A 23,592-nucleotide genomic window follows, 5' to 3' on the forward strand; every position below is an offset into this window, starting at 1 on the left:
CTATTATGGAGGAGTAATACTTTAACATGGGAGAGATATTGATACACACACACACATACACAGAGAGCAAAGTGTACAGGGGCTGTTAAGAGTCTGGGCTTGGTATATCTAGGTCAGCTAAATTGGCTGCACCTGCTGTAATCAGCACTTACACACACAGACACAGAGAGAGCTATGGGTTTCCTTCAGTGTATTTCTCACATTCAGGATTCCCCTTGAACAAATGGCCATAATTTCCTAACCGTAGGAGCTAGAACGGTCATTCTGACACCGTTTTGTTCAGAAGAGATGGGGAAATCTGCAGGTCTTCATAATTCAGAGATAAAATATAAATTATTGAAGATATATGACTTGTAATACACTGTAACTGAGTAGAGGCAAAGCAAAACTGCCTTGACCTGCCCTCAAACAACGTTTTGTAACTCTAAATCTATATGGAGTATCAAAATCATTCTTTCACTGTAAGAAACAGCAGGCTTTGGTGAACAGTCATGGAAATTTTCAGGTCTCTGTTGAAATCCATCAAAAAGATCTGACGAGAGAAAAAAGTGCCTCATTTCCAGAGTTTGAAATCTGAACAGATCTGAGCGAGGGACAAATTTCCTATCCTCAAACAAGTGTAATTCATGGCCAAACGGTAATAGGTGAGGAAGAAATTCTTGAATTGTGAGCATCAGGGATGTCTGAAGATATATTGGCACAAGCCTCATGTCTCAACTTTGTTTCGTTAAGGAGATATGACGATTTGAAAATGCCTCTCATTAGAGAAATCCAGCGCTGATTTTGAACAAACTCTCCATTGACTTTCTATGGAGAGTTTTGAGACTTTGTGTTGCTCTGAGGAGATTTGCAAAACATCTGTAAATCCCACAACAATGATAGTGACATCTTCTGAAAGCCAGCAAAAATACCTACGTTTTGATGTATAATTTGTGGGGTTGAGTGGAAATTGAGCGAGTAGCAAGAAGTTGTTTAGACATGAAGAGAAAATTCAGAACGGACCAGCACTCACTCTGACTTAATTGCATAGCAACCATAACAACGCATGTATTTTCTGAAAAATCACAATTTTGCAACTGAAAACTTAAAGGGAGATAAGATTAAAACGGTAGAAGATCTGAAAAAGCTGAATCAGACAGGAATAGCCCAATAATCTGAGAACATTTTAAAGTTTGAATGGAGTTTCTAGGTTAAAGTATGACAAAGTAGTTAAGTTTCAAAGACAAGCAAGTTTTAGCAGAATTGTGGAAGTTTTCCATTCATTTCAATGGGACAAATTAAAGGAAAAAAGTGTAATATTTTAAAAAAGTATAATAGTAATAAACACCAAAAGTCATAGCAGTCATTAGCAGAAAGAGCAGAACAGTTTAGAGTTTGAACGGTGAAAATCGGCTGAAAACTGAGGGAGTAGTTAAACGGCGAAATACGGAGCAACTAGAAGAATAAAGTATAAAGATAAAGAATAAAGAGAAACAGGAACTCAATAGTGTGGAAGCCCTTTGAGGGCATCCACACAACTAGAAAAATTTGCATTTCCTGCGAAAATGCTGTGTGGATGCCTTAACGCTGAAGCTGTCTGCTGAAAAGCTGAAAAAGATGAAAAGTTGCAAAAAGTTGCATGGTGGTGAAAAAAAAAACATGTCGCCTGAGCAGGATTCGAACCTGGCCCTGCTGGTCTCAAGGCAGCCGCTCATCTCACTGAGCTAAACTCACTCTCTCAAAAAAAGAGGAGGAGAGACCGACAATTCTGCTAAAATGAGCAGAAGCTGCTGAGAATTGTGCTGAGAAGAGGTGAAAAGGCTGAAAATTTTGCAGAAAAGAGGTAAATCAGCAGAATTTCTGCAGAAAAGAGGCAGAACAAAAGAGAAAACTGAAAACAGGTTTTGTCATGACCGGATTTGAACCTGGCCCTTCTGGTCTCAAGGCAGCTGCTCATCTCACTGAACCAAACTCATTTTCACAAAAACAAGAGATGGAGCAACTGACAATTTTGCTAAATGAGCAGAAGCTGCTGAGAACTGTGCTGAGAAGAAGTGAAAAGGCTGAAAATTTTGCAGAAAAGAGGTGAATCAGCAGAATTTCTGCAGAAAAGAGGTAAAGAAGCAATAAGTTGCGCTGAAAAGAGATGAATCAGCAGAATTTCTGCTCAAAAGAGTTTTTTTTCTGAAAACAGCTGAGATTTGTGCTGATAAGAGGTGAAAAGGCTGAACATTTTGCAGAAAAGAGGTGAATCAGCAGAATTTCTGCAGAAAAGAGGTAAAGAAGCAATAAGTTGCGCTGAAAAGAGATGAATCAGCAGAGTTTCTGCTCAAAAGAGTTTTGTTTTTCTGAAAACAGCCAAAAAGCTGAGATTTGTGCTGATAAGAGGTGAAAAGGCTGAACATTTTGCAGAAAAGAGGTGAATCAGCAGAATTTCTGCAGAAAAGAGGTAAAGAAGCAATAAGTTGCGCTGAAAAGAGATGAATCAGCAGAGTTTCTGCTCAAAAGAGTTTTGTTTTTCTGAAAACAGCCAAAAAAGCTGAGATTTGTGCTGATAAGAGGTGAAAAGGCTGAACATATCTGAGCGAGGGACAAATTTCCTATCCTCAAACAAGTGTAATTCATGGCCAAACGGTAATAGGTGAGGAAGAAATTCTTGAATTGTGAGCATCAGGGATGTCTGAAGATATATTGGCACAAGCCTCGTGTCTCAACTTTGTTTCGTTAAGGAGATATGACGATTTGAAAATGCCTCTCATTAGAGAAATCCAGCTGATTTTGAACAAACTCTCCATTGACTTTCTATGGAGAGTTTTGAGACTTTTGTGTTGCTCTGAGGAGATTTGCAAAACATCTGTAAATCCCACAACAATGATAGTGACATCTTCTGAAAGCCAGCAAAAATACCTACGTTTTGATGTATAATTTGTGGGGGTTGAGTGGAAATTGAGCGAGTAGCAAGAAGTTGTTTAGACATGAAGAGAAAATTCAGAACGGACCAGCACTCACTCTGACTTAATTGCATAGCAACCATAACAACGCATGTATTTTCTGAAAATCACAATTTTGCAACTGAAAACTTAAAGGAGATAAGATTAAAACGGTAGAAGATCTGAAAAAGCTGAATCAGACAGGAATAGCCCAATAATCTGAGAACATTTTAAAGTTTGAATGGAGTTTCTAGGTTAAAGTATGACAAAGTAGTTAAGTTTCAAAGACAAGCAAGTTTTAGCAGAATTGTGGAAGTTTTCCATTCATTTCAATGGGACAAATTAAAGGAAAAAAGTGTAATATTTTAAAAAAGTATAATAGTAATAAACACCAAAAGTCATAGCAGTCATTAGCAGAAAGAGCAGAACAGTTTAGAGTTTGAACGGTGAAAATCGGCTGAAAACTGAGGGAGTAGTTAAACGGCGAAACACGGAGCAACTAGAAGAATAAAGTATAAAGATAAAGAATAAAGAGAAACAGGAACTCAATAGTGTGGAAGCCCTTTGAGGGCATCCACACAACTAGAAAAAATTTGCATTTCCTGCGAAAATGCTGTGTGGATGCCTTAACGCTGAAGCTGTCTGCTGAAAAGCTGAAAAGATGAAAAGTTGCAAAAAGTTGCATGGTGGTGAAAAAAACAAACAGCCCTGAGCAGGATTCGAACCTGGCCCTGCTGGTCTCAAGGCAGCCGCTCATCTCACTGAGCTAAACTCACTCTCTCAAAAAAGAGGAGGAGAGACCGACAATTCTGCTAAAATGAGCAGAAGCTGCTGAGAATTGTGCTGAGAAGAGGTGAAAAGGCTGAAAATTTTGCAGAAAAGAGGTAAATCAGCAGAATTTCTGCAGAAAAGAGGCAGAACAAAAGAGAAAACTGAAACAGGTTTTGTCATGACCGGGATTTGAACCTGGCCCTTCTGGTCTCAAGGCAGCTGCTCATCTCACTGAACCAAACTCATTTTCACAAAAACAAGAGATGGAGCAACTGACAATTTTGCTAAATGAGCAGAAGCTGCTGAGAACTGTGCTGAGAAGAAGTGAAAAGGCTGAAAATTTTGCAGAAAAGAGGTGAATCAGCAGAATTTCTGCAGAAAAAGAGGTAAAGAAGCAATAAGTTGCGCTGAAAAGAGATGAATCAGCAGAATTTCTGCTCAAAAGAGTTTTTTTTCTGAAAACAGCTGAGATTTGTGCTGATAAGAGGTGAAAAGGCTGAACATTTTGCAGAAAAGAGGTGAATCAGCAGAATTTCTGCAGAAAAGAGGTAAAGAAGCAATAAGTTGCGCTGAAAAGAGATGAATCAGCAGAGTTTCTGCTCAAAAGAGTTTTGTTTTTCTGAAAACAGCCAAAAAAGCTGAGATTTGTGCTGATAAGAGGTGAAAAGGCTGAACATTTTGCAGAAAAGAGGTGAATCAGCAGAATTTCTGCAGAAAAGAGGTAAAGAAGCAATAAGTTGCGCTGAAAAGAGATGAATCAGCAGAGTTTCTGCTCAAAAGAGTTTTGGTTTTCTGAAAACAGCCAAAAAAGCTGGAATTTGTGCTGAAAAGGGGTGAAAAAAATGAAAATTTTGCCTACAGGGGTGAAGAAGCTAAAGTATACCAAATCAAAGTATTTGTGCCAAAACATAGTGTTTCTGCCATATTGTGGTACTACTACATTACAACATGAATACGGATTAAAGATGAAAGAAACTGGCAACAAATTCCTCCACTACAAACCAGTCTGATACCACTTCTTTGCAGTGTTCACGTTTACTAAGGCACTACCCAAAAGGCGCCACGAGAGGGCACTCCAACACAAGAGAGATGAGGTGAATGAGCAGAATTTCTGCTGAAAAGAGGCAGAAGGTTCTGTATGTAGAAAAAGAAACACTGTTGAACCATGTGTGAAATAAATAAAGAAATGAAATGAAAGAACAACCTGGTTCTGCTCAAATTCACCAATCAGAGGTACTGCCTCAGTCTGCTTCATCAGGCTGTGTACTTGTTTCTGCCATGGAGCGTTAACAAGAATCTGAGGTCCATATTAGAAAAGCTGCTAAAATCATAAAACTTTGCAGAATTGTAATAAATTAGCAATATAAATTACAGGTCTGTGATAGTGTATAAATTTGTAGTGAAAAAAAAAAAACGTGGACCAAGGTGGGATTGAACCCACGACCTTTGAGCTGCAGAGCCGTGTCATTACTGATTGCGCCACCTGGAAAGGGGGCGGCGGTCTGACAGACAGATACTTGGGCAGTCAGAAAATAGATCGCGGTGAGAGGCGAAAAACGCCGTTTTTTGGAGTTACATGACGTCGTGTAACTCAAAAACTAGGAGGGCTAGCAGCATAATTCCTGTACTGGGTGAATCAGCGGACTTTGGTGTATTTTGACTGCGATTTTCATAGCTCGTTCTACCTCCGTCGCGGAGATATGACGAGAGAAGAAAACGGCTTCATTTCCAGAGTTTGAAGACTGAGAGAAGGACAGATTTCCACCCTCAAACAAACGTAATTCATTGCTCAACGGTAAGATAATTGTAAAAACTGCTTCCACTGTGAGTGTCAGCAGTGTCTGAAGATATATTGGCACAAGCCTCATGTCCTAACTTTGCTTTGTTAAAGAGATTTGGCGATTTGAAAATGCCTCCCGTTTCAGAATTTCAGCTCTGAATTTCAAAACCTCCCATAGACTTTGAATGGGAGTATTGAGACCTTGTGTCACTGTGAGGCAAATTGCGAAAAAAACGGTAAATCTCACAATAAAGATAGTGACATTGTCTGAAAGCCAGCAAAAATACCTACGTTTTGATGTATAATTTGTGGGGTTGAGTGGAAATTGAGCGAGTAGCAAGAAGTTGTTTAGACATGAAGAGAAAATTCAGAACGGACCAGCACTCACTCTGACTTAATTGCATAGCAACCATAACAACGCATGTATTTTCTGAAAATCACAATTTTGCAACTGAAAACTTAAAGAGAGATAAGATTAAAACGGTAGAAGATCTGAAAAAGCTGAATCAGACAGGAATAGCCCAATAATCTGAGAACATTTTAAAGTTTGAATGGAGTTTCTAGGTGAAAGTATGACAAAGTAGTTAAGTTTCAAAGACAAGCAAGTTTTAGCAGAATTGTGGAAGTTTTCCATTCATTTCAATGGGACAAATTAAAGGAAAAAAGTGTAATATTTTAAAAAGTATAATAGTAATAAACACCAAAAGTCATAGCAGTCATTAGCAGAAAGAGCAGAACAGTTTAGAGTTTGAACGGTGAAAATCGGCTGAAAACTGAGGGAGTAGTTAAACGGCGAAATACGGAGCAACTAGAAGAACTAGAAAGCGAAAATTTCAGAAGAAATTTTATGTGTGCCTATGCCGCTGCGAATCAGTGTAGTTTGACATTCATACGGCTACAGAGAGCAAAACTCAGAAGAGCAGCCATTCTCCACCGTGAACTATGGTAAAAACAAACACCGCTCGCGCCTCACAGATGACAGCTTACAGTTTTGGGTAAAGATGAAGTGACTTTGCACAGCCCCGATTTGCAGATGCTGTGCACACAGGTTCATGAGCAGAAGTCCCATTGTACCACGGCAGACCCGACAATGTTTGCATGAACACTCTTTGAAGCATTACGTTATGGACCACTTTTCACACATGCTTGGTGTACCCACACAGCCGGCTGTAGCTTTTCAACTGACAGCCCGACACACACCCAAAAACAGCCGAAGAGCACAGACTTTACGCCTGTGGGTCCACCTCCCTGCAGCGGCACTGCAGACCACGCCCGCCACACACATCAAACACGTAAAATAAATATTTATGCACTTTTGCATTTACTTTTTGTTTTTGTTATTTTTACACAGTAAATGATTAACAATGGTCTACAGCCAATCTTGTGTATTATTATACAAACTTTGGTTGTAAGATGCAGATAACTATTTAATAAAAAGCTAAATATTTTATACGAGAGTAAGAAAGAAAAGTATATCTTTGTGTCCCCCTTTCCCTGTTAATGCCCTACCTGGCCCCCTGGCAAAAGCTTTGCTAGATCCGCCCCTGCACAGTTACCAGCTGTCAGCTACACAAAAACAGGAGCTGGGTGTTTATTTGTCTCTGAGAAACAGTTCATAACTTCCTTCAACTCATTCATGTCACCTAAAGCAGGGCTCGCATAAAATTTCAAAATCCCTGGTAGCCCTTCGGGAGGCACTCTTCAGTTTTTGGTAATAAATTTAAGTAGCCGAATAAAAAATAAAAAAAAAGAGGACAATTTTTGGATTGATGTTTTGTTTCCTTTACAATATTATACATTATAATATTGTAAAGGAAACAAAACATCAATCTAAAAATATTTAAAACACAAATTACAACAACAATTTCAATCATCAACTCAAATATTTGGTTCTAATTGAACAAATTTCTATGAACTTGTAAGAACTGTACAACAGGAATCAGTCTGTGTCAGATCCTTATTTTTGACATTTCCACTGAAATCACAGGTAAGAGGCAAGTGCAACCAAGATCTAGGCCATTTGCTTTTTGAAGTTTGCAAAGACTGCTAAATTTTGCCAGTGGTAGTTCACTCTTTGCAACATAGTAGGCTGTTCTAAACAGATTTTTCAGGACTTCTTGTTATGCTTGGTTTATTTTTAGTATGCTTTTTGCAATTGGTGTTTGTTCTGGGAAAGATATTGCAGACTGGGCAATAATGCATTTCTTGCATTTGTCATGGGTTCTGATGGGGTCTTTCTTAAAATGACTGGTCCCAGTAACAAAGGCGCTTGTCGACTCAGAAATCGAGGGAAACTCACAACACACCCGGCAGAACATGAGGTTATTTAGCTCGTCGTATTCCAGCCACATAAATTCTTTAGTCCATGAAACCATAAAGCTGCGCTTTCTTTTTCCCTCATAGTCTGATTTGTCATAACTTTTCCGTTTTGTGGTTGGCTTTTCTTTGGCTGCCCTTCTTCACCCTGACCTCTCTTGTTTGGCTCTGCAGAACTAAAATACCTGCTTAAATCCATCTGCTCTTACATGCATACTTACATAACGATCAGCAATTCTCTGCGTAATCAGCCTCTATCACGTTTAAGCTTGCTGCAGGAGATTTCACTTGTCATGTTTGATAGTAAGCTAACGATTGATAAGACGATGTCAGAGAATTGGTGTGCAATTAATCTGTGACTTACCAATTAGTGCTGTCGCTCTCTACACACAGTTAGCGCAAAGTGAAAGTGAAAGCAAAAACAAGCGCAAATTCAAACGCGATTTCAATGTGTCACATATTGACAGTGGCTCATCGATGCCGATGACATAATTACTCAGCTACATTTGCGAAAGAATGCAAAAGCATTGACATATCTTTCCCTCCCATGATAGCCCGGACGGGCAGGGCTGAGATGGATTTTGGTAGCCCGATTGGAAAAATCGCTAGCCCGGGACGCCGGGCTAGCGATTGTCGCAGCCCTGTAAAGGGTAAACCTGTTTCTCCATCACCAGTTCAGCTCTGATGATTCAGTAAGGACATCTCCTGGTTTGGACCAGCCGCAAAATTAGAATCAAATGAATTCTAACAACAGCTGATCAAGCTTAAACGTGCTGCTGTTGTTTAGCGCGATAAACAAGAGCGAAAAGCCGATCGTTGATCAGTTTCACGATTGAAGTTGCAACAGGCCAGAGAATGACGGGGAGGCTTCATAACGACAGAATAAATCGTAATATTTTCTCTGAATGTGGGACGATTCCGTTTGTACGGCAACTCTACGGACTAACCGTTATGAATAAAATAAAGTTCAACGTCAGTAACTTAGCGCGCACACAGCTCTATAGAAACTCCTGTGCAATTCATAACTTCTTACCTGAAATTCAGTTCACCTCACGCTCCTGCCTTAGGTTTGCCTGATCCACGATCTACCACCGGTCGATCGGCGGTCCCCCCGCCGCCTCCTATGTCTCGTTCCGCATGTTTTTCTGACACACACCGGTAGATAGCTGCTCTCTGTTGTAGCTGCGCGTTAGCCAAGACCAAACAACTCAGTTATTATTTCCACATCGAGCGGCGCTAGCTAGCGGCGCTAGCCACGCTAGCTAGTTAGCCGGCAACATCGTCAGATATAATATGGGATGTTTTGACAAAACGAGCAGATATTTGAAGTTTACACACCTACATTCTCGCCTGAAAATATCTTAAAAGTTCATTTTGTGACCTAGAAACACGAATAAAAGACGTTTAAAAGCGAAGAGGTGTCCGCCATTGTTGAACTCGGCAGAGCGTGCTATGCATTATGGGATATTGAGTTTAAAACAAGCATACAGATTTCGGCCGTACTACTCCCGGTATACCACTAGAGAGAGCCAACCCACCACAAATAAAGTCTGTTTCTATGGAAATTGGCCTAAATTTGCACTAAAATCTAAATATTTCAAAAACTATAAAAGTCATGAACACCAAAAGTGTATACCATACTAGTCCAGCTCCAGCCGCACAAAATGATCTAACATATGTAACCCTATTGTCAAAACTGTTAGGCAGAGAGGCGCGGGAAAATTTTCACTAAAATATTAATATTTAAAAACTATAATAGTTATAAACACCAAAAGTCATAGCACACCATTCCTGATCCAGCCGCACAAAATGAGGTAACATATATGAAGCTTGTCTCAAAACTGCGGGGCGAGATTCGCTGCAAAATTTCAGGCGGAAACTGGAGAATAATAATAATAACTAGAAAGCGAAAATTTCAGAAGAAATTTTATGTGTGCCTATGCCGCTGCTAATCTGTGTAGTTTTCCATTCATACGGCTACAGACAGCAAAACTCAGAAGAGCAGCCATTCTCCACCATGAATTATGGTAAAACAAACACCGCTCGCGCCTCACAGATGACAGCTTACAGTTTTGGGTAAAGATGAAGTGACTTTGTACAGCCCCGATTTGCAGACGCCAGCACACAGGTTCATGAGCAGAAGTCCCATTGTACCACGGCAGACCCAACAATGTTTGCATGAACACGCTTTGAAGCATTATGTTATGGACCACTTTTCACACATGGTTGGTGTACCCACACAGGCAGCTGTAGCTTTTCAACTCATAGCCCAACACACACCCAAAAACAGCCAAGAGAGCACAGACTTTACACCCGTGGGTCCACCTCCCCTGCAGCGGCACTGCAGACCACGCCCGACACACACATCAAACACATAAAATAAATATATATGCACTTTTGCATTCACTTTTTGTTTTTGTTATTTTTACACAGTGTTCTGAATGATGAACAATGGTCTACAGCCAACCTTGTGTATTATTATACAAACTTTGGTTGTAAGATTCGGATAAGTATTTAATAAAAGCTAAATATTTTATATGAGAGTAAGAAAGAAAAGTATATCTTTATGTCCACCTTTCTCTGTTAATGCCCTACCTGGCCCCTGGCAAAAGCTTTGCTAGATCCGCCCCTGCACAGTTACCAGCTGTCAGCTACACAAAAAAGGAGCTTGGTGTTTACAGGGAGTGCAGAATTATTAGGCAAATCAGTATTTTGTCCACATCATCCTCTTCATGCATGTTGTCTTACTCCAAGCTGTATAGGCTCGAAAGCCTACTACCAATTAAGCATATTAGGTGATGTGCATCTCTGTAATGAGAAGGGGTGTGGTCTAATGACATCAACACCCTATATCAGGTGTGCATAATTATTAGGCAACCTCCTTTCCTTTGGCAAAATGGGTCAAAAGAAGGACTTGACAGGCTCAGAAAAGTCAAAAATAGTGAGATATCTTGCAGAGGGATGCAGCAGTCTTAAAATTGCAAAGCTTCTGAAGCGTGATCATCGAACAATCAAGCGTTTCATTCAAAATAGTCAACAGGGTCGCAAGAAGCGTGTGGAAAAACCAAGGCGCAAAATAACTGCCCATGAACTGAGAAAAGTCAAGCGTGCAGCTGCCAAGATGCCACTTGCCACCAGTTTGGCCATATTTCAGAGCTGCAACATCACTGGAGTGCCCAAAAGCACAAGGTGTGCAATACTCAGAGACATGGCCAAGGTAAGAAAGGCTGAAAGACGACCACCACTGAACAAGACACACAAGCTGAAACGTCAAGACTGGGCCAAGAAATATCTCAAGACTGATTTTTCTAAGGTTTTATGGACTGATGAAATGAGAGTGAGTCTTGATGGGCCAGATGGATGGGCCCGTGGCTGGATTGGTAAAGGGCAGAGAGCTCCAGTCCCACTCAGTTGCCAGCAAGGTGGAGGTGGAGTACTGGTTTGGGCTGGTATCATCAAAGATGAGCTTGTGGGGCCTTTTCGGGTTGAGGATGGAGTCAAGCTCAACTCACAGTGCTACTGCCAGTTTCTGGAAGACACCTTCTTCAAGCAGTGGTACAGGAAGAAGTCTGCATCCTTCAAGAAAAACATGATTTTCATGCAGGACAATGCTCCATCACACGCGTCCAAGTACTCCACAGCGTGGCTGGCAAGAAAGGGTATAAAAGAAGAAAAACTAATGACATGGCCTCCTTGTTCACCTGATCTGAACCCATTGAGAACCTGTGGTCCATCATCAAATGTGAGATTTACAAGGAGGGAAAACAATACACCTCTCTGAACAGTGTCTGGGAGGCTGTGGTTGCTGCTGCACGCATAATGTTGATGGTGAACAGATCAAAACACTGACAGAATCCATGGATGGCAGGCTTTTGAGTGTCCTTGCAAAGAAAGGTGGCTATATTGGTCGCTGATTTGCTTTGGTTTTGTTTTTGAATGTCAGAAATGTATATTTGTGAATGTGGAGATGTTATATTGGTTTCACTGGTAAAATAAATAATTGAAATGGGTATATATTTGTTTTTGTTAAGTTGCCTAATAATTATGCACAGTAATAGTCACCTGCACACACAGATATCCCCTAAAATAGCTAAAACTAAAAACTACTTCCAAAAACTTTCAGCTTTGATATTAATGAGTTTTTGGGTTCATTTAGAACATGGTTGTTGTTCAATAATAAAATTATTCCTCAAAAATACAACTTGCCTAATAATTCTGCACTCCCTGTATTTGTCTGTCAAAATAGTTCATAACTTCCTTCAACTTATTCATGTCACCTAAAGAGTAAACCTGTTTCTCCATCACCAGTTCAGCTCTGATGATTCAGTAAGGACATCTGCCGTTTTACAGCTGTAGCTCCAGCAAACATCAGCTGATACCAGAAATTAAAAGCAAATGAATTCTAACAACAGCTGATCAAGCTTAAACGTGCTGCTGTTGTTTTTTTGCGCGATAAACAAACAAAGAGAAACGCCGATCATTGATCAGTTTCATGACTGAAGTTTCGACAGGGAGGCTGTCATAAAGTTCAACATGCGCACACAGCTGTATAGAAACTCCGTCGTGCTAGCTAGAACGCAGTGATACGAGTTATTGTACGTGATTGAAAAAGTCAGCACAACGAAAATAAACTACACCTAAACTCGGTTTATATCTGACCAAAATAGAGTGCAGTTCATAACTTCTTACCTGAAATTCAGTTCACCTCACGCTCCTGCCTTCGCTTTCCCTGATCCATGATTGACCACCGCGTTAGCAATCGCCTGCCCGGCCTCGTATGTCTCGTTGGCGGCATGTCCTTTCTGTCACACACCGGTGGATAGCTGCCCTCTGTTGTAGCTCCACCACCAAACAACTCAGTTATTTTTTCCACATCGACCAGCATCATCGGCCCATATAAGCGAAAAATAAGTCCAGCTAAGACACAGACCCTTGCCGAGCGATCGGGCGATTAAACAAATTTTAGCCACCTCACTATCAGCCAAGCCTGGGTGGTTTTTTCACGAAGGGTCGCTAGTCGCGCTAGCTAGCTAAGCTTAGCGGCGCTAGCTAGCTAGCCAGCCGGCTATCAGCAACACGTAAGAGAACTGTTGCTAAATAAACTACACCTAAACTCGGTTTATATCTGACCCAAATAGAGTGCAGGTCATAACTTCTTACCTGAAATTCAGTTCACCTCACGCTCCTGCCTTCGCTTTCTCTGATCCACGATTGACCTCCGCGTTAGCAAACACCAGTCGCCTGCCTGGTATGTCTCATTCGCGGCATATCCTTTCTGTCATACACCGTGGATAGCTGCCCACTGTTGTAGCTCGGCGTTATAGCACCACCAAACAACTCAGTTATTTTTTCCACATCCAGCTGTAACTCCGATTCTATGCGAGCATTTGCGAGAGACCGGGAGGTGAAACTACAGAGAGAGTCCCTCGCTATCCATTTGCAGCCAAGTGCGGCAGCTAGCTAGGTAGCCGGCTAGCTGTCAGGCAGGACCGACGTAGTCAGAGCACTGTCGCTAAATATGGGATGTCTTGATAAAACAAGCAGATATTTGAAGTTTACACACCTACATTCTCGCCTGAAAATATCTTAAAAGCTTATTTTGTGACCTAGAAACACGAATAAAAGACATATAAAACGAAGTGGTGGCCGCCATTGTTCACTCTGTAGAGGCGTGCTATGAATTGTGGGATATGGAGTTTTCAACACAAGGATAAATCTTTTCGGCTGTACTACTCCCGGTATACCACTAGAGAGAGCCAAGACACCACAAATGAAGTCTGTTTATTTGGCGCCAAAAGATGAATTGGCCTAAATTTGCACTAAAATATTAATATTTAAAAACTATAAAAGTTATAAACACCAAAAGTCATAACATAATAGTCCAGCTCCAGCCGCACAAAATGATCTAACATATGTAACCCTAATGTCAAAACTGTTTGGCAGAGGGAGCGGGAAAATTTTCACTAAAATATTAATATTTAAAAACTATAAAATTCATAAACACCAAAAGTCATAGCACACCATTCCAGATCCGCCGCACAAAATGAGGTAACATATATGAAGCTTGTCTCAAAACTGCGAGGCGAGATTCGCTGCAAAATTTCAGGCGGAAACTGGAGAATAATAATAATAATAATAATAATAAATCCGACGAATAGTAATATGTGTGCCTCTTGGCATAGGCACACATAATAATAATAATAAATCCGACGAATAGTAATATGTGTGCCTCTTGTCATAGGCACACATAATAAAGTATAAAGATAAAGAATAAAGAGAAACAGGAACTCAATAGTGTGGAAGCCCTTTGAGGGCATCCACACAACTAGAAAAATTTGCATTTCCTGCGAAAATGCTGTGTGGATGCCTTAACGCTGAAGCTGTCTGCTGAAAAGCTGAAAAAGATGAAAAGTTGCAAAAAGTTGCATGGTGGTGAAAAAAAAACATGTCGCCCTGAGCAGGATTCGAACCTGGCCCTGCTGGTCTCAAGGCAGCCGCTCATCTCACTGAGCTAAACTCACTCTCTCAAAAAAAGAGGAGGAGAGACCGACAATTCTGCTAAAATGAGCAGAAGCTGCTGAGAATTGTGCTGAGAAGAGGTGAAAAGGCTGAAAATTTTGCAGAAAAGAGGTAAATCAGCAGAATTTCTGCAGAAAAGAGGCAGAACAAAAGAGAAAACTGAAAACAGGTTTTGTCATGACCGGGATTTGAACCTGGCCCTTCTGGTCTCAAGGCAGCTGCTCATCTCACTGAACCAAACTCATTTTCACAAAAACAAGAGATGGAGCAACTGACAATTTTGCTAAATGAGCAGAAGCTGCTGAGAACTGTGCTGAGAAGAAGTGAAAAGGCTGAAAATTTTGCAGAAAAGAGGTGAATCAGCAGAATTTCTGCAGAAAAGAGGTAAAGAAGCAATAAGTTGCGCTGAAAAGAGATGAATCAGCAGAGTTTCTGCTCAAAAGAGTTTTGTTTTTCTGAAAACAGCCAAAAAAGCTGAGATTTGTGCTGATAAGAGGTGAAAAGGCTGAACATTTTGCAGAAAAGAGGTGAATCAGCAGAATTTCTGCAGAAAAGAGGTAAAGAAGCAATAAGTTGCGCTGAAAAGAGATGAATCAGCAGAGTTTCTGCTCAAAAGAGTTTTGTTTTTCTGAAAACAGCCAAAAAAGCTGAGATTTGTGCTGATAAGAGGTGAAAAGGCTGAACATATCTGAGCGAGGGACAAATTTCCTATCCTCAAACAAGTGTAATTCATGGCCAAACGGTAATAGGTGAGGAAGAAATTCTTGAATTGTGAGCATCAGGGATGTCTGAAGATATATTGGCACAAGCCTCGTGTCTCAACTTTGTTTCGTTAAGGAGATATGACGATTTGAAAATGCCTCTCATTAGAGAAATCCAGCGCTGATTTTGAACAAACTCTCCATTGACTTTCTATGGAGAGTTTTGAGACTTTGTGTTGCTCTGAGGAGATTTGCAAAACATCTGTAAATCCCACAACAATGATAGTGACATCTTCTGAAAGCCAGCAAAAATACCTACGTTTTGATGTATAATTTGTGGGGGTTGAGTGGAAATTGAGCGAGTAGCAAGAAGTTGTTTAGACATGAAGAGAAAATTCAGAACGGACCAGCACTCACTCTGACTTAATTGCATAGCAACCATAACAACGCATGTATTTTCTGAAAAATCACAATTTTGCAACTGAAAACTTAAAGAGAGATAAGATTAAAACGGTAGAAGATCTGAAAAAGCTGAATCAGACAGGAATAGCCCAATAATCTGAGAACATTTTAAAGTTTGAATGGAGTTTCTAGGTGAAAGTATGACAAAGTAGTTAAGTTTCAAAGACAAGCAAGTTTTAGCAGAATTGTGGAAGTTTTCCATTCATTTCAATGGGACAAATTAGTAGTTAAGTGCCGAAAAACGTACGGAAGCAACTAGATTATGGTGGAATAAAGAATAAAGAGAAACAGGAACTCAATAGTGTGGAAGCCCTTTTAGGGCATCCACACAATAATAAGAATAATAATAAGAATAATAAATCCGAGGAATAGTAATATGGTGTGCCTCTTGGCATAGGCACACATAATGAAATGTGGGCTGGCAGTAGGGCTGGGCGATATGGCCAAAAATCCATATCGCGGTATGATTTGAAGCATGTGCGGTAACGATATATATCGTGATATATTATTTTCTTCTGTACAGTATACAGTATGTTCCACAATATAAGAAAAACTTAAAATCCTTTAATTTTCTCAAAAATCGACAGTGTTCATTATAATCCGGTGCACCCTATGTATGAATTGTGGTTGTGCTTACTGACCTCGAACTGATTTTATGTGGTACAAGGTGCTCAAAAATCTGTCAAAAAATGTTTTAGTATGACTTTGGCAAGCTACGAAGCTGCACCGCTTGATGGATTGTCGGAGCATTACGGCTACCGTAGTCAGGAGCCTTGTGGGGTAATCTGGGTCCAAAACTCCGTCCGCTGCAGGTCCCAAAGTCAAACGAACACTGCAGCATCACTGAGAGTTAAAAACTGTCTAAACTCTTTAATCTTTAATAAAATGATCAGCGTTTCTGCTTTATCAGGTGTAACAATCAAGTTTAACATCCAGGCATCCATGATTAAAACGAAGTTACAAGTTAGCAGGAAGTTAGCTCGCTAGTTTCCACCTAAACATGATATACCATGTTCTGACTCCAACATAAATGAAGACACAAAACTAAACAGCAGTGACGTTTGTAGGGTTACTGAAGTTGAGCTAGCTGGTATATAATGATATGCTACGTGATCGCTGGCAACACAGCTAGGTTAGCATAACATAAACAGTGAAGCTAGAGGATGAACGCTAACTTTTTTCCACTCGATAAAAATAACGGGAGGGTTTTGATGGTTAGGGACAAATGCAATCGCATGGCAGGATGCTGTAAATGGACCAACCTTGTCACAGTTCTGGGTCAGTGTTGACCCAGCATTTTGAGTTTCTTATATTTTGGTTTATTTTTGTATTATGGATTATTTTCTGATGTTCTGGTGCTTTGTTTATTATTATTATCATTATAGATCTGTTTCAGTTATTCTTGGTGAGGGATCAGTTCTTAGGGTTTTGGGTTCTCATGTGTATTGCAGTTTCTATTCAGTGTTTAGCCTGTCTCTCAGTGTCGTGTCTGCATCTTTGTTTAGTGGTTTCTTGTTTTATTCTGAAAGTCTTTGTCTTATGTTAGTGTGTGCAGCTTTGCTCCCCCTGTCTCGTTAGCCCTGATCTCTCCCAGCTGTGTCTCCCTCCTGTTGCCCATTCCCTGATTACCACCCTGTGTATATAAGCCCTGTGTTTTCCCGTGCTTGGTGTCGCGTCGTACCATCAGATTATGCCTGTGTGTTTCTGTTCTCCGTATTCAGTGTTCTCTTCATGTTTTGTTTCTGTTTTGTTGGTGCCAGCAATAAAGCTGTGGTTTTCAGTTACATTTCCGTCTCAAGAGTCCTGCACTTGGATCCACATCTCCACCTGCCCGCACACAGAGCCCTGACAAACCTTCAGTCAGGAGAACAACTGAGATAATCCATCCACAATACGAAGTTAGTCATTAATATACTGCAACAACATGGGAATAGAGCAGCTGTGAGAGAATTCAACATTAATAATTCAATGGTACGGAAGTGGAGGAAGCGCAGTTTTTGGCTTTCCACATATTCCAAAACGTGTTTTGTCTCTTTGCTATTACTGTCGCCCAGCATAATTTGCAGATGATGCGATGCTTTGAACCAAAAAACGCACAGCTTGATGACACCATCAACATGCGCTATCGCGGTAGAGCGGTATAGTCAAAATCTCTACCGCTGGCCAAATTTATATCGTTTCTACTGTATACTGTTTATACCGCCCACCCCTAGCTGGCAGTGAAAAAGTCAACTCAATAACATCTTTATGATTCACAGTATCTCCCAATGTCTCTAACTCACACCAGGACAAAACTAAAACAAGTAGGGGCAGAAAACACTTTTAAAATGTTTGAATTAAAAGTTCTCTCAGAAGTCTCATAACTAGTCTTATCAAGCAAGCAGGTGGGTTCACCTTTGAGGACACTACCAGTGAGAACAAAGGATGACACAGTCTGAGGCAACTTTCAGCTTTAGGTGGCTTGCTGTAACACTAAAGTGGAAGAAAAACAATAATGAAATGATTTATGATTTAGCATTATGAATCCCAATACTTAATCAAAATTACCGTGATGATTCATATCTAATGACAACACGTCTCCTTGCAGCCACCACCCCTCCACTTTCTTCCCCTGTCCCCGCCATGCCTGTGTCTGCTGGGGCTGTAAACTAAACCTCACACCACCAGCAGCAGGATGCCTTGGTATACCTGGCAGTACGGAACGTCAGCAACTGATTGGCTGGCAAAGCGGCGTGAGAGAGCGCAGCAGAACAGTCTGTCCTGACCTGACTCTGTGTAAACAATCTCTCTCCATGTGATACCTCTCCTGCTACTGTCCAGTTTCTCTGGTGTGAGCGAGAATGACGTGCTCGCTCACACCACACTCACTTTCTCGCTCACTTTCTCTACATCTGTGTGAGCGCACAGATGTAGAGAAAGTCAGCTTATTTATTTCTCCCTTCTGAAAAGCACATAGAGGGACGAATCATCAGAGAAGAGTGACTCAGTTTCAGTGACTCTCACACACACATACATACATACACACACAAACACATTTCTATGCAAACAAACAGTGAGATCTTTCTGAAAAGAATGGTTCTCTTAGAGGAAAAAAAAGAAACACAACCTGTAATCCTCTGGACCTGCCTCTTGATTTAACCTGAGAGAAGGTCCTTGATGTCTTCACCCACAGGGAGTATCACACAAAAATCCACAACTGAGTACATAACAAATAGAGTGCATGTGACCATAAAGCAGCGCTTCTTATGTAACTGCTCTGTTCATCTTCACAAACCTCCACCACTGTGTGTGTTTCACATTCAGGAGAGAAATTCTCCCTAGATGCTAACAAAGGTAGCTACCAGCTAGCAGCACTGTGTTTACATTCTCCTGAAGGCTGGGCCTCCATGCCAGCCTCCATCTCCTAAAACATCTTGAGCATCTATTCAAGATTTTGAAATCACAGTGTGATAATATAAAAATGTATTATTGGTAAGAGTTTGTGATCTAAGGGGTTTTACATATTCTTTTGTTTCATGCAGTGCAAGAGTGTACAAACACTGCAATTCCAAAGTGATGGTTTAGGAAATGTAATGATGATTATACTTTATATATTCTCATCGTGTTACTCATGTATGCAACAAACAAGCTGAAATGCAAACACACGCTATAACTCTAAATGTTAAAAGTCATGAGATAGACTAAGCAAACTCACCTATATTTCTTTCACATGTGTACTTACTCAAATATACATGACATATTCTCCCTTACTGAGACTAAGTATGTTTAACTTGACCTGGTACAGGACGTTAAGAAGTCGAAAGCGGAAGCAAAGAAATCACAAAGGTTATTTCTAGAAAATCTCAGCTTTTCAAGCAGCTGCAACATCTCCTCAGTACATACAATCTGTGAATATCTGATCTGGGCTTCTGTACTGATATATTGTAAAACTGCTGTAACCCCCCCTTGTCCAATAAAACCTGGCATGATTGTTCACTAGTGTTTTCAACCTGGCTGTGGCAGCAGTATCACCACTGCAAGGTTACCAATACTGAGAACTACATGACCAGTGGCAGTAGATGTGACATCACTTATGGTGTACAGTGCCATTCATGAGAGCGAGAATGACGAGCATGAACAAGCCATAACTTCTGTCCATCTTAATTAAACTGACTACAGTCTATAATCCATAATAATTCAAGGTAATCAAAGCATGAGTTTAATAAAATCAAAAACAAAGATAATGATCACAGAAATTCTAAATATTTAATTTATTAAGTTTACAAAGTTTAATCTGCATAACTACTTCGAGCATTTGGGTCTACAGCGTACAGCTCAGTTGTTGAGGTTGTGTTTGCCCATCACCCATAACCAACATGTGTTGCTGGGTGGATGACTGTTACTGTGTTAGCACAGAGCCAGAACAGAGACGATGCTCTGTTCCTTGTAAAGACAGAAGAGCTGCTGCTCAAGCTGTCAAGCTGGTCCTGACTAAGAGTGGTGATTACCTGCCATTAAAATCTTTATGGAAAACAAAGCAGTGAGTCATGATCTCAGAGTTTCATTTAAAAAAGTAAACCAACATCACTGTTAGCAACTGAAGTCACAGAATTACACTATCACTTCTCTGAAAAGACAGATTCGTGATCACATTTTACACATGATGGTTTTCAAAGTGGCTGGATATTACTTGCTGTCGACAAACAACTTTTGAAGTTGGAATTCAGTGAGAATGAGTTGGTAAGCTGTGGTAGAAAGCAACCTTTAATCTATCAGCTGGTTCACCCTGAGCCTGCAGTGGACAAACATGTGCATGATCACAGATGACAACACACATACCCACTGTAAACTCACGCAAACACTCCAGCATGCTCCGACACACATTTCTCAACTCTTAAACTCACACACCAGCAGAAGGGCACGACATATTCAATGTGCAAGCGGTGGTCTGCAGAGACGGAGGAGGTGCTGAGCCAGAGCTGAAGGACAGGGGCAGGACGGGAGGAGCAGGTGGGATGCTGACAGCGGAACAGACAACAGAGACGAGCGCAGCAGAGCGCCGGGCTGGGCCAGCTGTAAAGTGTATTCTAATGTGATTTGCCATTACATAACAGAAGCTGGCACACAGCAGAGCCGCTCCACGCTGCAGCGCAAGAACATGCACACAGACACACACCAGCAGCAGCAAGCATCATAGCACTAAAGGTCACTCCTCTTCTGCTTGTATCAGGGCAGTTGGCAAGTCGACTTTTTAATCTCACTTTATGCATGGCGCATGTGCACCATTTTTTTTTTAACATCTCCATTCATCCACCAAGGTTGAAGACAATTATGACAGCACTGGCAGTGTCTCATGTACTGTTTGTTGCACTGACAGTATTAAAACTCTAGTTATTGATTACGTTCATTTTTGCTTAGTGGATTTGTTTAGTTCTTCACTTGGCATAAAACACACTGTGTTTTTGGCTGCATTCATCCAAAATAGAGAACACTTTTCAACTATAAAAACAACAATACACAAAGAAAACTGACAAGACCACTCGGTGAGCAAACAACACAGCCAGTGATCACATGACTGGCTGAGGAGAAAACATCAATAGCTATTTAGAGTAGAAAGTATACACCACACACTTTTTTCTCCAACAGACTGAACTGACTGTCAGAATTTTCCTCACACCTACATGTGATAGAACCCACAACAGCCAGAGGCAACCTCCTCCTTCTATACTTTGTGGTGCATGCATACAGGTCAGCCAGAATGATTTATTCCTGCATTTAACTCCACTGTAACGCTACAATGGGATTCATATGAGCAGTATATTAAGAGCAGCTGTAGTGTATGAGGGGGATTAAACGCTGGTTATATAACCAGTGACCTGCCAGTGCAGCCCTACTGATCCTGGCACAGCAGAGTACAGCTCGGCTTAAGAGAGCGGCTTACCTCTGCAAATGATTCATTCAGCGTTAAACTTGCTTCATCTTTCACAACATGCATAACACCGGGAGTGAAGTAACATCTGTGGCCTATTTTAATGAGAAATCCTCCCACGGGAATCATTAACCCTCCAACACGTCCCAGCACTTACACAGATAATAAAACATGATGATAAAACATCAAATATACACTTGCAAATTAATGAGAATTTCATACATTCAGTATAATATTAAACTTTACACAAATATATTGTATGTTTTACTTTCTGCAGTTTGTTACAGTGGAATCCCACAGTAGATACATATCAAATACCACATATTATTATTATACTCACATTATATAAACCACTGACAAATATACAATCTTAGCTGGAACCTTTGAAGCTCTACAAATAGAACATAATAAATATAACGGTTAAATTGTCAGATTTTTGAATGGAGTTTGGTGTGATGCACTCCCCGGCGGAGCTCAGAGATCACAGCGGGCACTCTCGCTGTCTCTTACCTTGGCTTGGTTGATGATAAGCCCCACGAACGTTGACACCAGCACCGACCCGGACATGCTGCCTTTTCTTCGCATCTCCTGCTTTAGGAACGGGAAAGCTGCGGCCGGCGGCTCCTCAGGAACTGTCACCGTGTAGGACTGTCGCATGCTCGGCATGCTGGCGGAGGAATGAAACCGATCACCGGTAGGAGTTACTCAGACAACGCCGTAGATCTCCGAGCGCTCCCGCTGACTAGATGATGAGCTTTCTATCTCAGGGAAGCCAATCACACGTTTCACCAGCTTTCTCTGTTTGTAGTCATTCATTCATCGATATAGACGACCTGTGGTTTCTCGTTCCACGCTGTGCTACTACAGACTGCAATAAACCCGCTAAAAGCGACAAACACGTGGTGAAGCCGAGTGTTATAAGAGCAACTGGCCGCTGTGTCGTTCTGCGCAGGTGAGGGTCCATTCGGCGGTGTGAGTCTGTAAATGCACATAAATGCACATTGTGTTCCCATTCCGTTTTACCGGACTGCAGGCCCGTCCCCTTTGTACTCGGGTGAAAAAAAAAAAATTCGGCCTACAACAAACGTCAGCGGCCGCCTCCAACCGTGCTGCCTACGTCAGTCCAGCCTTCTCCGCGCTGCTGCTACAGTCTGAAGGACTAAACGCTGTGCTCCAAGGAGACTACGCATCTCCATTTCGATCACGACACAAAAGTCACCTATAAGGGCAATTACTGTATAAAAATCAGTGTAACAGTATGATAATAGCTAAAGTGAGGAAGAAACGTCGGCTGTAAGGGAAAGACAGCATACACTCTTAATGTGATGGCAGGGACAAGTAGTTCTAAAATTAACATGTGCAGTCCTAAAAAAAAAAAAAAAAAACGGCTGTTAATGGCGTTTTCGGTGAATCACCAGCAAAGACAAAGACACATGCAAATAAATATTCGGTGTTAGCTCTAGTCTGAGAGGGTGTAGTAGAATGACAGCCTAGATCTATCAGCAGTACCCAAGCAAGCACAGAGTGCAGACAGCTCAGCAGTCTGCTAAATATCCCATACAGTCCACATGTAGCAGATTAACAGCAACTAACGTCCAAATGGTACACTGTATTAGTAACAGAAGTTACAAAATGAACACCATATCACATTCTCTGGCCTGAAACTATGAATTATTCCTGTAAACCCATCACTGAAGTGTTTAATTAGGTCAGAGATCACAGGAATAACTCCTGTTGGCTATTCCAGGTCTACTTAGAGAAAAGTAACAAGGGTTATAGCGAGTAATAACTAGTGGATCAATGATGGCATTCATCAAAATACCAAAGATTACTAATATGATAACAAAACTCAAGGTAAAAATTCAAGTCTAAGGTTCAAAGTCGAGGAAACCAAAAGTAAGATGATTACAGACTAACGCTCTCAGTGTCAGAGTACACTCATGAACCTTGGTGGAGTTCACAGAAAAAGTGTTAAAGAAAAACAAGTGTTTCCATGATGGCAGTCAGGTGACACACAAAGATGGAATTATTGTGAGTAAGGAGGACTTAATGTTTTGTCACATCCTTTTTTCTAAGTGAATGATGGTCACATTTTACACTTCAGGCAACCCCAAATAGACCTGCCGTAGAAATACTGAGAGCTGCATGTTACAGTTATGCTTTTGATCACACAGGTCTGTTGACTATAAGCACCTGTGACTATAAAGTTTTGATGACAGCTCACCC

General features: G+C 40.9%; 1 protein-coding gene across 9 annotated transcripts in view; it reads right to left on the reverse strand.

Moving 5' to 3' along the window:
• Positions 1 to 23,592, reverse strand: part of usp2a (ubiquitin specific peptidase 2a) — a 105,834-nt gene that overhangs the window by 58,200 nt on the left and 24,042 nt on the right. The window contains exon 1 of one of the 9 annotated variants that reach the window (XM_039622840.1): positions 21,877 to 22,412. The exons of 7 other annotated variants lie outside the window; for them this stretch is intronic. In XM_039622840.1, coding sequence (XP_039478774.1) covers positions 21,877 to 22,032 — 156 coding nt within the window. In that variant the 5' untranslated portion in view covers positions 22,033 to 22,412. Of the gene's footprint in view, positions 1 to 21,876; positions 22,413 to 23,592 lie in introns of those variants that run through there. One more of the 9 variants, XM_039622841.1, reaches the window with a different exon arrangement.

The sequence above is a fragment of the Oreochromis aureus genome, linkage group 14 (assembly GCF_013358895.1).
Source record: "Oreochromis aureus strain Israel breed Guangdong linkage group 14, ZZ_aureus, whole genome shotgun sequence".
NCBI lineage: Eukaryota > Metazoa > Chordata > Actinopteri > Cichliformes > Cichlidae > Oreochromis > Oreochromis aureus.